At 43.3% G+C, this 15627-nt stretch overlaps 2 protein-coding genes across 4 annotated transcripts in view; one reads left to right on the top strand and one right to left on the bottom strand.

Moving 5' to 3' along the window:
* RBKS (ribokinase) overlaps nucleotides 1-9951 on the top strand; it is a 71903-nt gene extending 61952 nt beyond the window's left edge. For all 3 annotated transcript variants that reach the window (XM_039697669.1, XM_039697667.1, XM_039697668.1), the window contains one exon: nucleotides 8746-9951. In XM_039697669.1, the coding sequence (XP_039553603.1) occupies nucleotides 8746-8919 (174 nt within the window). In that variant the 3' untranslated portion in view covers nucleotides 8920-9951. The remainder of the gene's footprint in view (nucleotides 1-8745) is intronic.
* Nucleotides 9876-14862, bottom strand: MRPL33 (mitochondrial ribosomal protein L33). The gene is made up of 3 exons (XM_039697670.1): nucleotides 14839-14862; nucleotides 12316-12422; nucleotides 9876-10190 (listed from the first exon to the last, which is right to left on the bottom strand). Exons 2-3 carry the CDS (start codon nucleotides 12404-12406, stop codon nucleotides 10141-10143), a joined length of 141 nt encoding a protein of 46 aa, XP_039553604.1. The 5' UTR covers nucleotides 12407-12422; nucleotides 14839-14862; the 3' UTR covers nucleotides 9876-10140.
* Between the last annotated feature and the right edge of the window lie 765 nt (nucleotides 14863-15627).

Raw genomic sequence — 15627 nt, 5'->3', positions numbered from 1 at the left:
TTCAGAGTGGTATCTGGAGTTCCTGGTTCTGTGCTCTTACTCCATTGTGTAAGAAAGAAATAAATTTGTCACTTCTCATAAATGCTATCTGGAGTTGAAAGGAGTTTATATGAGCATCATCACACTGAATTGTTTCGATGATTCAGAAAACAGAGTGCTCCCTGTGGGTGAATACTTTTTTGGCTTTCTGGGGTTAGACTAACAGTCGACTACACAGAATAACTTTGTTCCCCAGTGCTGAGCAGCACACTGGAATATTATTATCCAGGAGAATGTAGCTCTTCTGTGTTCTTTCCCAGACTTCAGACTTCTCAGTGTGTACTAAGAGAAAGCCATCACCTCACGGACACCTTGCAGTATTTTTTTCTCATAAACAGTGAGATGGGAGCTCCTCTGTTCTGATCCTGACTGAGAGTCCAGCAGAGCTGTGGAGGTCCACTTAATTATTTTGCATATCTCAGTTTTAGGGTTCCCAAGCTGTGCCTCACTTTCAAGGGATGGGTATCTCATGTGACTCCTGTTAGCCCATGAAAGATCTGGAGCTTTGGATTCAGCCCACAGATGTCTCAAAGTGGGTGTTCTTAACATCCTTGATCTTGAGTTGGGTTAATTTCCCATCATGTGAAATGAAAGCACTATTACCTGCCTTCAAAGTTGATGCTGTATATGGGCTTTGAAATGTAAAACAGATACTTTCATCTGTGCTTTTTAGATGACATACAAATTAAAAATTGCAGAGTTGTGAATGTTGTATGTTTTATTTCCAACATTCACCACAAACCAAACATTTCAGGGGAATTCATGCATCTGTAATGCTTGTCACTGATCATTTTAGAAACAGTGCATAACTTCATGTAGTAGGATGTTTCAGAAAGGAAAGAAATTGCTTGCAGGAGGCCTTGTATTGAGATTAATCTCTCAGGAATGCAGGGGGTTAACGGTCAGGCTGATTAATCACTGTTAATGACCCATCAGGAAATCTGTCAGGAAGTGGGTAAAAATTCCTGATGGCTGATGCGAAGCATTGTGTGGTATGCTTTGGTTTTGATGTTTCCCAACTGATAATCTACACTGGGTGTGGTTTAGTTACCTTTTAAATTCTCAGGACGTGTGAAGGACCAGATGATGTGATGGCCTTGTTCAACTTGAGTAAGTGAACAAGAAACTTTCCCCGTTCAAGGCTGTGCAAGTACATCACAACACAAATGCAAGAAAGTCAGGGATTGCTCCTTCCCACAGCTTCCCAGAACAGAGTCTGGTAAAGATGCAGAAAGGAAGCGTGATCATTCCCTCATTCCTCCAGACCCAGCCCACAGGGTATGGGGGGAAGAGTGGAACAGGCAGCTTTCCCTGTGTGAACAAGGAGCCAGAGTATTAAGACTTGGATACACAACTGAGTTAATGAATTGCCTGGTGTTGACTGAGGGTGAGGTTTCACAGTTGGCTCAAGCTGATCCAAGATCATGCTGAAAGGAGTGTTTCTAACCTCTTTCTCGTTTGCTATGGACTAGCTATCATGTGGTAATACAGCAACTTGCTGATCTGGGTGGAAACTATTGTTTCTTGCTCAGTGTTGGCCGGCCCAGTCGTCAGAAGGATCAGAGAACTGATCTGCCTCACTGCTTGGCCACACAAGTGCTAAATCTGATGTAGGGGAGGGCGTGGGAACATGAGACAAGGATAAAAACATGAGTGGGGACTGAGCCTTTCAGCAGTAGCATAACCATGGATTGGCTTAAGCCTATTATGAAACTGCAGTCTGAATCACTGGAATTAAGAGTGCACTGTCAACCTACAGGGAATGCAAATTAAAATGTGTTAGCTTACACCTCCTGCCGTTGTTAAACACTGGCTGAGCTCAGCCATTCTGCACATGGCTGGGAGGAAGGAGCTACAGTGGGGCAGCATCTTAACAGCTCCCCATGACTTTGCCTGGAGTGTGCAAACCACATCAGACAGCACTGGGGGGGTTGTGGGGAAGCAGAGGGGAAGAAGAAAGGAAGAGACAAGCACCACTACCATGATTCTCTCGATATATTTTTCTTTGGCTTAGGGTAACATCTACTCTTTCTTTGTGACAAGACTGCAGAAACACCCAGTTACCAGAGGACAAATTAGGCCCAGTAATAGAGTTGGGGATCCAGACCCTAAAGCTCTGGGATACAGTGTGCTTTTCCTAGTTCTTCTCCTTTATTTTCAACCCAAGTAGTTTTGCAGTGCTATCTAGTCAGTACCAAATTCAAGTTAATTTAGTTCTTATTGCTAAATTTGGTACTTGCCAGTTAAGGACTTCCTACCCCTTTGTTCTGGTTCAAACTTCCATGCAAAGATACAAAAATAACTGTGTTAGTGGGAAATATCTTTGTAATTTTCAAATATTTAATGTTTTAGGGGTTTGTAACAATAGGTCTCCTCCTTTCAGCACAGCTGTGCAGAGGCACACCAGTATCTGCAGGGTGCCCTAAAAAGACAGCAATGCTTCCACACAGGATTAGCAACCCCAGACTCTGTGGGAGTAATCACCCTTGTTAGGCCTTGATTTTAGGAAACAGTTTGAAGATAGTCAAATTACTTAATTTCAGGAGAGTTTCAAGACAGTGGAGTTAGTTTAATTTAAAGATTGTCTTGATTTAAACCAACAAAATATTTTTCCAGTGAAACATGAGGAAATATGTGGGGAGGAAGATATTAACCTCCCAGAAAATAATTTTTAAAAGTATTCCACAGCCAAATAAATGCCGAAGTAAAAAAAACAAAAAACAAAAAACAAAAAACAAAACCAAAAACAGCCAGGAACATTTCCAGAAATAAATCATTCTGCATCACATAGAGGATAAACATAGGTTCTTTCAGGAAGAAGAAAATCATAAAAAATCCAAAAGCTGCATAACTGATCCAGCCACTGTGAGTGGGGTTTTCATGGCAAGGTTTTAGTAGTGGGGGACTACAAGAATGGCTTCTCTGGAAAGCTGGTGGAAGCTTCCTCCATGTGTGATAGAGCCTATGTTCCAAGAGGGACCCACCACTGGCCAAGGCTGAGCCCTTCAATGATGGTGAAGGGCTACATTATCCCATGTAGTTTTAGCCCTTAAGAGGGGGTAAAAATAGTGCTGTGCAGCAACAGCTGGAAAGCAGGAGAGAAGATGTGACAGAAGCAATTGTGCAGGTACCAGGGTCAGAAGGAGGGGCAGGAGATGCTCCAGCTCTGGAGCTGAGATTCCCCTGCAGCCCCTGGTGCAGCCCGTGGTGGAGCACAGTCCCTGGAGGTCCCTGGGATGCAGAGATCCACCTGCAGCCTCTGGAGCATGTGAATGCCCAAAGCAGGCTGTGACCCACGGGAAGCCCGTGCTGAGCCCGTGGTGGAGCACAGTCCCTGGAGGTCCCTGGGATGCAGAGGTCCATGTGAATGCCCAAAGCAGACTGTGACCCACGGGAAGCCCGTGCTAGAGCAGGGTCCTGGCAGGACCTGTGGAGAGGGGAGGCCATGCTATAACAGATTTGCTGACAGAACTTGTCACCCCATGAGGGACCCACACTGGAGCAGCCTGTTCCTGAAGGACTGAACCATGGGGAAGAGACCCACTCTGGAGGAGTTTGTGAAGAACTGTAGCCTGTGGTAGGACTCATGTTCCACGGACAATTCCATGTAGGACTGTCTCCTGTCATAGGCAGGACCCTATGTAGGAGCAGGGGAAGAGTGTGAGCAATCCTCCCCCTGAGGAGGAAGGATCAGCAAAGAAAACATGTGGTGAACTGACCACACTCTCCATCCTCTGTCGTCCTGCTCCTGTGTGAGGTGGAGGTAAAGAAAATGGAAGTGAAATTAAACTTGGGAAGAATAGAGGAGATGGGGGAAGGTGTTTTAAGATTTGCTTTTATTTCTCATTATTCTACTCTGATCTGATTGGTAATAAGGTCATTTCCCTAAGTCGTGTCTCTTTTGCCTGTGATGGTGATTGCTGCCTGCCTTTATTCCAATCCACAAGCCTTTTGTTCTGTTTTCTGTCCCTTATTCAAGTGAACAGGGGAGTGGCAGAGTAGCTTTGGTGGGCACCTGATATCCATCCAGGGCCACCCCACCACACACTGTCATCAAAGGATATTTTATTGCCTGAACATTTCAGCTGAAATTATCCCTTAGATGAGACATAGACCCAATGGCACAAGACTATCTGAATATATCTGAAGGCTGTAAGTGTTTCTCCAGTTCCACTAGTAACCTTTCATCAAAGCACAGCCCAGGGATTCTTGTAGGGAGAAACAGGCTTTTCCCACTTGTGAGCAATGGATAATGGATAGTGAATGCCTTTGCTGACAGCTATTTTTGTGTTACATAGGACTAATTTGCAGTTTGGGTACAGAGTAGGCAGAGGTACAGCAAGGAATGTTGAGCAGATGTGACAGAGCGATAACATCCTTAGCATAATCCAGTATCACACAGTTGTGGAGCACTATAAATACAACAGGAATTCTCCAAGGCCCAATTCCTTCAAGAGAGTTGGGCATCTCTGCATTGCCATGGACATAGGCTGCACTAAATCAGCATAATCCTCAGGCTTTGTTTATTTGTGCACTTTTGTGAATGCTCCTTGGAGGTTATAAGCATCATTGTGAGCAATGTTATTGGTTGTACATAATGAGGCAGTTTTTGACAGCTTTTGGATTGATGTTTTGATTTATTCACTACATGAAGAATTCATAATTACAGGCAAAACATTTCTCTTGTACTGCTGTACAACATCCTTTTCAGGTGTTTGTTTGGGCCTTGGTAACGTGCTCTTACAATGTATTTAATGGGATGAATCTGTGTTAATAGCCAGACTGTACAAGGACTGTAGCTTCTTAAAAATCACCTGAGAAAAATTTTCTGAGGCTCACTAACAACATCAGTTTCTGGAGGCAGAGCCCTCTCATGTTCTTCCATAATTGTGGTTGCTCTTGCCCAGGAGGACAGGCTGGGAGGGCGAAGGCTGAGCAAAAGATTGCCCTGGAACAAGGCAGTGCAACTGCTGCCTCTTTGTGAACTGCAGCTTTTGGCCTCTTGGCCTCCAAATTTTTTTGGTGAGCAAGTCATCTTATTGTATAAGTGAAATGCATCCTCATAGCCTGTGCATGATGGATAGGAAAAGGCTTTACACACTGGAAAGGCTGTTGAACAATATAGTTTCCACTTACAAAGCACTTTCCTTAAAAAGCTTCTCAGGGCAGCATCGTATAAAAATAGTTATACTAAAGTTGTGAACCAGCTTCTGACAAATCAGGACTAACAAAAGCTAAGGTATAAATAGAAGTGTTTTCATGGGTTTTCTCTTCTCTAGAGGCACACAGTCTCAATCAGTGCTGGATTGTAAGAAACAAAAATGCCCTTTTCCAGACACACAGGAAAACAAGGACCTTACAGACTAGTGGCACAGAATATAAATAGGTTTTCAAATCTGCTTCAAACCCATAAAAATTAGACAAAACCATGACATTTGTATTTAAGAATGAGCCACAGCATATCAAACAATTTTAAAATCCATTTATTTTATTTCAAACAAACTAGCATCTTCAGCTTTACAGAAAGGTTAAATACATTATACTTTCATAATTATGGAATGAATTGTCTCCAGGCACTCAAGGATATGAGGATTATCTCAAAGTCTGCAGCATATTAGAATTCCCGGAAGACAAATGCTGAAGAATGTAAAATATTACATACTCTGTATTTATATTTTGTCAGTGGGCACTCTCAATGTACCTTACTAGTAATTTTCAAATTAATTTTTTTGTGAAGTAGGTTAGAATTATTTTTCTTAGAGCGATTTTGAAACAGCTAAATGTAAATCTACTATTTGCTATTCCAGTGTGTGTAATCTTGATTTTACTCTGAGCCTGTTCCTTCTAGTGCTCTGTGCAAATCTTTTCTGAATCTACCAAACCCAATGTACTTTAATCCACAATACCAAAGAAGGAAGGTCTGTTTCTGTAAGCCAAAAATAGCTCTTACTGCACTTAACCTTGCAGCTGAACCAGTTGTGCTATTGCTCTTTTAGTCAGTCATGTTTGACCAGTCACGTCTGCACAGACCAGAAGCAAGGCTGAGCAGGGTATCTACATAATCAGTCTGATGCATGACACTGTTCTCAGTGCAGCAGCTCCTCTGTGGAAATCCCCCCTCACAAAACATTCACTTACCAAAAACTGCATTTATTATACCCTTTGGGTCTGTGATAGCTGGGCTTTGCTGATACTGACTGCTTCAGTCTCTGCATGGGAAGTGAGGATTTCAGAAAAAGTTTACTGGGATCAAGTCCTTCTGTATATTCTCCAATCACCCTGTAATCTTTTCTCTTGCAAAAAAAATGCTAGGGGGCCTTATTCCATTCTAGATGGGAGTCTGCTGTTCTCTCCCTTTTCTGCTTTCAGAGTCACTTATCATTGTTCAGTCACACTAAAAGGGACATCCCCAGCCTTCTCACAACCTCAGAGCATCACCTATGAGCAGAGAGCCACTGTAACATTGCAGGGAGAACTTACGCTCCATCTCACTGGCACACAGACTAAGGCCTGGGTGACACGTGGTTAGTCTTTTTGGTTCCTGTAGCCAACAGTGCAGCAATTATTAAAGAAAAAAACAGAAAGACACTATTCTGCTCCATGCTGCTGCCAGGTAACAGATTATGCCATTTGACACCAGATATGCTGAGAATTACTCATTAAAATATTTGGCTACTTCACTTTCCCAGTGATCACTGTAAAAAATGTTCTTCCTGCTAGAGCTACAGCAGAACAGATCTGCATGCTGAAATCCCACTCCTGTCTGTAACAACAGCACCAAAATAGCTTTAATAATTAATCATGCAGTGATTAGATTACAAACTCTGAGGTGGGATGGAGATTTTTGTATTATGCATCAGACAAAAGACACTGGCAATGCTTAACTAGCAGTCACCTGCTCCTGCTCCACCTGCCATTGTGGGAACACTCCGGAAACCAGAAGGGAGACAAAGGCCCAACAGAAATTGATAAAAACCTTCACCTGCCCCTGGCATGTTCAGGAATACAGAACTGTTGAAACAGGTGCTGCTACAGCTGCATGCAGGGGTACAGCTTTGCTTATTAACTTGTCATTTGCCAGGCCATGGTGTCCATTGTATCCTGACAGAAGACAGCGTTCAAACTCCAGGCCAAGCAAGAGTTAAGCAGGGAGTTTTCTGACTGGAAACACCAGTGCAAACAGCCACTGTGGCAGGGCTGGGCAAGGAGAGGCCAGGCATGGGGTAGGGCCCCTGTCCTGTGCTCACCCCTGTTAGGGTCCCTTGCAGTGCCCATGCTGCTCTGCCCTGTCAGCTGCTTGCAACATTAGAAACAAATTTCTGTGGAAGTGGCATAGTTTTGCTGGAATGATTTTATATGCAGCTGATTTCAAGGCAAGTAAGACTATAAGACTGAGAAACACTAGTATTCAAAATTGGAATATTACTTCCAATCTAAACTTCCATTAGAAATTTTGCTGAGCTGTTTTGACAGTTTTTCCAGGCCCTTTGCTCTTGTCGCATGACTCTTGGGGCCTGTTTATTACAACTACAGAGGCAAAATCCCTCAGGGAAGGTAGTCCATATGCTGGATCTGGAATGAAATAAGATAATACTAGCGTGTCTACTTTAATGCCTTCACTGGTATAAAAATATGATTAAAAAGGGACCTTAGGACCAGTTTTACGGCACCAACAAGAACTGGTATTAGTCTGGCCTCAGAAATCAAGAGAGTTTTAGGGGAGGAGAGGGAAAGAACACTGTGGACTGAAATGAGCAAATCAAGTTAAACATGACCATCAATCAAGTTAAATTTTGCCAGTTGCTGGGGACACTTCACAGCACTGAACAGCTAAACAACAGTTATTGTTAAGAAGCGCTTGGGAGGCAAACAGCTGTCACTCCCTGCTGACCAGAGCACAACCAGCGGGATCTGGGCACAAGGGTCAGAGCAAGCTGGGGTGTGGCTGGTGCCCATGTGGGACAGATGTACTCCCTGCCTCCCCAGGGCTCCCACGGGGCACACAGGGCATGGCTTGGGAACGATGGGTAGCTCAGGAGGCCCGTGGCTGCCAGAGCTCCCAGTGAATGTCACTGTCCTCATCCTCCATGGTCAAATTCAGCACAGGTGGCAAAGCTTGCCCCAGGAATAAAAGTGATTTATGTGATAGACACAATACTAGTTTTTAATGACAGTGGGATCTTTTTAATAAACAACAGCTAAGTTCTGGAAGTGTCAAAACATATCCCTCTGCAACTAGGAATTTACAGACACCACAAGCTACATGGCTTATTTTTTCCTCCCCCTTTACATTGCCCCTTCTACCACTGACCTTTATAAAAAGCAGAAGTTAAATAAGAGAAAAATAGCTTTAATGAAACATCAAGGTTGAGAAATCAAAATCAGACACTCCAGCAACAGGAAGTTTCAAAAACAGTGTTTATAACAGCATCTTGCAGAACTGTGGCACGCTTGCTTGGCTTTTTCCTTAAGTTTTAAGCAATATTATAGTGTGTACCTTGACACAGCAGCTGGGCACAAGGATAGTATTGTGGCATTAGTTTAACTTTGCAAAATTTCCTAGGCATAGAAAAGTGTATTGAACTCAACCCCTGAACAATTTCCTGACCCCTGCAATCAGTGCTACAACTTGTGTCTTTCCGGTAAAGGCATCTGAATTGTTTCCCTGTGCAAATACACTTCAGCTTGTTTGTTATTTTATTCTAGGGCGCTGGAGACAGTTTTGTGGGAGCACTGGCATTCTACCTGGCCTACTATCCCAACTTATCCATGGAGGAAATGATCAGGAAGTCTAACTGCGTCGCATCAGTGAGCGTCCAGGCACCGGGGACACAATCTTCATATCCTTACAGGAAGGACTTGCCTCAGGACCTTTTCTAATTGATTGTCTAGCTTGCTGTACTGATTTTATCTCATACCAGACAGCATTATTCTCCTGACTGAACTGAGGTTCTGGAAAAGCCAACAGAGTCTCTGCTTCTCATTTCAGGAATCCTGTGTGTTCCTGTTCTACTGCAGTAAGATGGGGTGCGGGTGGTGGGTCTTTCAAACACAGCTCAGCAGGTCTCTCTGGCCCCACAGTGTGCTCTATTGAACTACATGAAGTTTACAGAAAAACACCTGGAGGGTATTGGGCTCCTGACAGAATTTGTACTTGATTTTATCAGAACTGCTTGTGTGAAATGGGAGCACATGAAGCAGGGGGACTACACCTTGTAGCTTTGGGACTACACCTTCAGTGCTCAAACACCAGGGCCGGTGTTTGGCTCACAACAAAGCCCCAAACATCGAGCCTGTGCCCACCTTTGCCCACGTGCCTCAGGTGTGGCACTGCACTCTGTGCTTCCCACACTCAGGCAGGTCCCTCCAACTGCAAACAGGACAGGACTGCTACTGAGGTAGACTTTGAAAAATGTTTCTAGCCACATTGCTCTAAACACAGGCAAGCTAATTAAGGAAGAAAAGCTTACAAGAACATCAGGGAACTACCTTGTCTGTTTTCTTCATGTTTGACAAAAACCCAGGAATGAAAAATCCATCCTACTAACCTGGCTGAAAATAATACAGGCCTTTAACCTGGTTAATAGCTTCTCCAAAAACTCATCTAGGTTCCCATTCCTTCTTTCCTCAGAAGGAGCTGGTGCAACATTACCCCTCCAAGTAATGACACCAGCTCGTGGTCACTACTGTCGCATCTGTGGCTGGTAGGTTAGAAAAACTTGCAATCCTGCCATTGAATTCCTGCTGTGGAAAATGTTAATTTTTATTGCTTTATAAAACAATAGTTCCTTTGAAGATTACAGCCTCTTTCACAATAGAAAACACAGACAATGGGATTTGCTATTTAATTTTTTTTAATTGAGCACTGTAAAAATAACTCAAAAGATAAATAAATGTTACTGTGATGATCTATGTCCAGACATTAAGAATTTTCTCTCTCTACATTGTTTTATTCACAATGGCCTTCAAATCACAGGAGACGGTGATCCCAGTTCATTTCCTCTCTTTTCAGCCCATGTTGCTGGATTTCTGAATCAGTGTTCACCCCATCCTCCCCCCAGACCATCCTCTTCTCATGTGTAAATCAAGTCCAGTCATTGTTCACACAGAACGGATTTTTCTCTTCTCTGTGAAGAGGACACGTTGTTTTGCTACAGGAGGGAAAAAAAAGAGAAAAAGGAATCCGTTAAGAAGCCTGAAGTGTTAAAATTCAATTCAACCAGCCCACGTCCCTTTTCTCCTGGCTGCCTTCACTGCTTAAATGAGTGTGGAGCAACTGACTGGCACAGCACTGTTGTTAACCAACTCTTGAAGGAGTTTCGTGGTGCTTTCACTTTACCACATGTAATTTTTAGTTCCTAAGATGTCCACTTTACCTCTGTGAGAATAAGTGTCAGAATGCAAGTGACTGAAAACACTCAACAGCTGCTCTGTGTGACTATTCTGAGTCACAGCTGTTCAATGTAGGGACAAAAATAGGTTCTTTCTGCTTTCTACTACTCTTCAACTCCAGAGCCCAAACAACTACAGATGATGAGTTGGATCTAGTTGGCCTCACAGACTGACTGAGAACTTAACCAATTGTCCTGTGGATCTCTCAGCAAGGTACAAACTGGCTGTGACCACAATGCCTGATGCAGGTGTTTGCAAAAAAAACCTCCAGGGGCACGTTAAGCATAGTCAATACCTTAATAAAAACCAAAAATTACAAAATAAAGCAAAGCTTTAAAATGCCATCTGAAAATCAACTGTTTGGTTAGTTTCATTATATGAACTCCTTTGAAAGCTACGCAAGAGCAATTCACACAACAAAATCTCTTCTTCCACAAAAAAGTTTCGTTTTAAGAAATACTGCAGATAGTACAGATTCTGTTGCTGCAGTTAGGAGGTAGTGAAACTTGGGCAATTCTGCCACTACTTCACTAAAAAGCTTAATTCTGTGGATGTCCCAGGTTTCTGAGAAGTAGAAAAACATAAGGTGAAAACACATGCCAAGTGAAATGCTTCCAAACATATTCCTGATGTGAGTTGTTATCTAGACTCAAATTTACTTCCCTTCACACATGCAACACTTTCTCACATCAATTTCTCACTTGCTTTCTACTGCAGGCTACAAAGATCAAAGCTTTCTTCAGCAACCTACTACATGTTCTGAGTTCTTCTCTTTCTTCACTTCCCTACAAGTTGCAAAGCTTCTGGAGAATCACTCTGCACAATGTTTCAATGCAATAATTAATTTTTCTTCTTCAAGAATATAATCCCAGAGATCTCTGATTCCCCTTCTGTGTGGAATTCAAAAGGAAAGCCACAACATCTGTCAACTTTGAAAACTGCATATTGCTTCTCTGGTGGTTTCTCTCACCTCTCAAAGCTCCTGTACTGTTGGCTCTGAGAATGAAAAGGTAGTTGCCTAACATGAACATTTTAAGAAAAAATAAGCTTGAATCATATAACCACTGGCCATGCATTATCTACTTAGACCTGCTTAATAATTTCTTATATTCTACAACTTTATATAAGCCTTTTTTTTATTAGCTACACTATGTTATTTCTAATATGGTTTGGTTTAAATTCTAAGTTTACCTACATTAAGCTTTTTAACATTAAATTCACCTTTTTAATGCTAGCAGCAGCAACTTGAACCCTTAGTCACATTTCAAAAGGCTGGATGAGCAAAAGACAGTGTGGCAGGTGCTATAAACTGTCCCACAAATCAGATTCTTAAACTGAGAAAATCTGAAAGGACATGGGGAACATAAAAGACTCCACTAACTGCCATCTGGAGAGTGATATCATTTGTGGAATAGGAAGAATCTGTGCCTATTTCTTTAGAAGAAGAAGTCCATTTTGTAAGAGGTGGTTACAATTTCTGGTCTAGAGCTCCCATGGCAGCTTAACAGAACACTTCTGTTGATGCATACTTTGTGCCTGCTTGTTGGAGGTAGCACAGTCTAGCAAACCACACAAAGAAACAGAATGAAAGAACTCCTGTATCACTTGACTTCGCCAGTGACATGTGGCATGGCTGTCATCAAAGTCTCTGATGTGTCAGGCAAGTCATTACTTTGTTTCACTGCCACAATCTGTAAAATGAGGGTAACATTTACTTCCCACTGGAATGTCATGAAGAACAGCAAGCATACAGTCATTTGAGTATGAAACATGTTATGACATATTCTGCTTAGATGGGAAAAATCCTGTTGCATTCAAATCTTTTCTCCCACAGAGTCAGAGAAGCTCACACAAAGCACGCTGACTTCTTCCCCGAGCTCTTACCGATGGGATCGTATCTGAGCAAGACCAGTTTTTCCTGCAGGCGGAGCCTCCTGATGTTGAAGCAGTAGCCTGTCTCCGCAGCGCTCTTCATCCTCACCAGAATGTACCTGAAGCCACAAGGGATGTCTCTGTGTCAGTGCACAGGCACTCAGTGAGGGCCCAGTGCATCTGCCAGGCCACGGGCCAATGGACACAGCTTGGCACAATCACATAGGACACTTCATTTCAACTTCAGGGATGGGAGTATCAAAACTACGTATGCTTAACTTTTAACACAGACAAACACTAAACCATAAGCTCCAGCAGCAAGTTTAAGTAAATAATTCCTCAACAGGATACAAGCCTAGAGAGAAGTAGCTCCTCCAAAAAACAGTGAGGTGGGAGGAAAAAAACCAGGAGAGATAAAAAGAAATTAGGGAAATCAGCATACAGTTGAGTCACTAAGGCTTAAAAGCTAAGGGCAAGAGAGGAAGGATGATGGTAGTTAAAGATGTTCAGGCTGTAGATAACACTGTATCACAGACTATCACTTCCTCATGCAGAGAGGAAGCTAAGCAGATAGGCTGGCACAAGAGGCATGCAAAAGGAGAAGCAGAACCCCTTGGCACCATCCATCCCACTAGAGATACAAAACTTGATATTAACCCAGCCAGGGGAATCCCCTTCCCCACTGGAGGGCTCTCAGTTTGTTGAGGGAGCAGGAGCCTGAGGAAGCTGCTCCACACCCCTAGTCTGGAAGTAAGCCAAGAGCCAAGCAACTTCCCAGACAGAGGTCATCTTCTCAAGTTTCAAAAGAAATGTTAAACCCTTTAACCAGTCTGTAAATGACATCTTCCATTTCAATGAAGAGATGGATACCTGTCAGTTCACTTTCCATTTTCCTGTATTTTCCTGTTTCTCACACAAAATATGGTCTGTCAAAATGAATCCGTTCTTCCTCACTTGTACAGCTCTGACCAGTTCTTCCTTAAGCTCCTCCTTTTCAGCTTTGCAATCTAATTTACTATTGAGTTCAAAATAAAGAGAAAGACACTGGATTCCTGAAGACAACTGACTGAGCATATCCTTGGGATTATCCCGGGTTGTTGTCCTCTCCTGTGCACTGCTGCAGGTGTGCTGTGAAGCTTCAGTAACCACAAAGACTCCTTTCCCTATATCTCACTCACTTCCTCAAAGCCTCTGTGCAATTTCCCCTTTCTGGGGGAATCAGTGGCATCAGTGTGGCCAGGCCTTGAAATTCTTGTGTACCACACATTTAAAGCCAAGCCCATTCTAAACAATACACCTTGCTCAAAAAAATTACTCCCCTGTGAAGGAATGTAACAAGGAGCAGAGGCAGAAAGCACTAGAAAGCTGTCAGGGCACAAGAAGAAACCCAAGGCGAGTGGAGAAGGATAAATAATATAAGAACATATTCCTGGGGTGCATATAGGACTGTAAGAGAACAGAAAGAAACATCGGGATGAAAAATAAAAGGGTGTGTGTGGTAGGAATCCCTACATTAACATTAGTAACACCATTTAAAAAAGCTACCTTTTCACCTTGCAGAAACCTCCTGGTTCGCTTTGTTTGTTTGTTTTTATGAACAGATAACAGTAGAACAGCCAAACTGCTCTCTGTCAGGCACATATTTGGGAAGTGCTTTAATTTAAAAGCCTGACAATTGCGCAGAAATTCTGCAACAGAACAGTCTGCTCAAATGTGGCAAGTGGTTGGTACTGGCTCTTCTGGGGGCAGAGTCTTAAAAAAACCAAAATACAGAAAATGTTCCAAAGGCCATAGATCCCAGGCCTGGGTGGTATCAAGTATAATACAGTCATACAGAATGCAACTTCAGGGAATGGGAAGATAGGAATGTGTTCACATAAATGTACCAGTTTAGCCTCTTGGATTTGTCTAGCTAATTTTCTTACAAAGAGCATTTTGGATCCAAGTCAGTTTCTCCACGTGATCTTGTTTCCTTGTGCCCACATTGTAAGAGCACTGGTGTGCTCAAAGTACATATTCCTTTCTTTCCAATCTTAACTCAGGTCAGAGGACTGTGACTGATTTTCTTCCAGAGCCCACTAACATCTCTGCTGAGCCAGACTACAGAGCAAACTAAGATGCGCAGAGCCAACAAAGACCCACACTGCACCTCAGTTTACTCTCCTCAGCTAAAAAGGTATGACAGGTGAACAACAGGAAAAATACTTGGATAATTTACAGCCTGCCTTTAATCACAGAGCACAGAGATGTGCTCCCCCCTGTGCAGGGCACTTTGGAGATTACTGCTGAGCTCAATGCGAGAGCCCATAGGACAAAACCTGCCTTTGCTCCAAGTGCAGAACCCATGGGAGAGTTTCACACCATTCTGTACTTACCTGTGAGAAGACTCGCATACAGAATGGCTAAGAGGATGCAGCTAGACTCAAAGACTGGAATTCTCTCAGGCATATTAAAGAAAAAACTAAAGAAGCTTAACATTTTGTAAAGATACAACATAACAGTAATCAAAAACTGGTGAGGAAAACCATCACTTACTTAGATTTGCTCTTGGCCACTGTTTTTTTTTTGCAGCATGAAGAAGAGAAAAATAGAAGAAACAGTTACCATTTTATCTTGTTTCCTTTATACACAACATACAAAGATTAAGTGTGTTCCATGGCCTGACTCCGCTAAAGCCCCAGAGCGATAGTGCAAAGAGATTTACTGTCATGATAAAGCACCACTCATTCTTCCACGGGCTGTCAGCTCCCTGCTCTTTCTGCCATTATGCCACCTTTGTAAGTGTCTGTGCAAATGCAGTGCCCAGCACGACAGGCTGCACTTGCTGCACCCTCCAGATGTTCTCAGGAAGTTTTCAGCTTCAGAGCCGAGTATGAATTCTCTGGGTGAATGTGTAGTTCAGACAGGTGAGTGAGGAGCACTGCTGGTGGAAACTGCAGTCCAGTCTCCCGGACTTGTTCCCACCCCCTCGGGCTCGGGTTCCTGCTGTGGTGCCAACACAAGGGTTGGGACAGAGGCAGAGCAGGGAGCCCTTCCCAGCGCAACCCGACCTTCCCACGGGCCTGCGTTGCGTTCGCTGATTTTTCTGTCACCTCACTGAATGTAATCATAAATCTGCAGCACAAATCCAAACCCCCACTAAAGTTACAAAAAAAAAAAAAAAGTTTATGTGTATTGTGTGTTTGTGCAACTCTCGTTTAGGTCACACTGTTCTTCCCCCGGGTCACGCTGGGAGGCCCCGCGGCCGAAGGAGGGGAAGGGCGGGGAAGGGTCGGGAGGGCTCGGGAAGGTCGCGCCGCCGGGGCCGCCCGCCCGCCCGCGCCC

The sequence above is a fragment of the Passer montanus genome, unplaced genomic scaffold, assembly GCF_014805655.1.
Source record: "Passer montanus isolate IOZ18808 unplaced genomic scaffold, ASM1480565v1 scaffold12, whole genome shotgun sequence".
Classification (NCBI taxonomy): Eukaryota; Metazoa; Chordata; class Aves; order Passeriformes; family Passeridae; genus Passer; species Passer montanus.
The sequence above is the reverse complement of the archived record's forward strand: the minus strand, read 5'-3'. Positions and strand labels throughout refer to the sequence as shown.

Coding starts and splice junctions, on each gene's coding strand:
- MRPL33 (XM_039697670.1), bottom strand. CDS start 12,406: ATGAAGAGCGCTGCGGAGACAGGCTACTGCTTCAACATCAGGAGGCTC. Junction 10,191..12,315: donor GCTCAGATACGATCCCATCG/GTAAGAGCTCGG, acceptor TCCCTCCTGTAG/CAAAACAACGTGTCCTCTTC.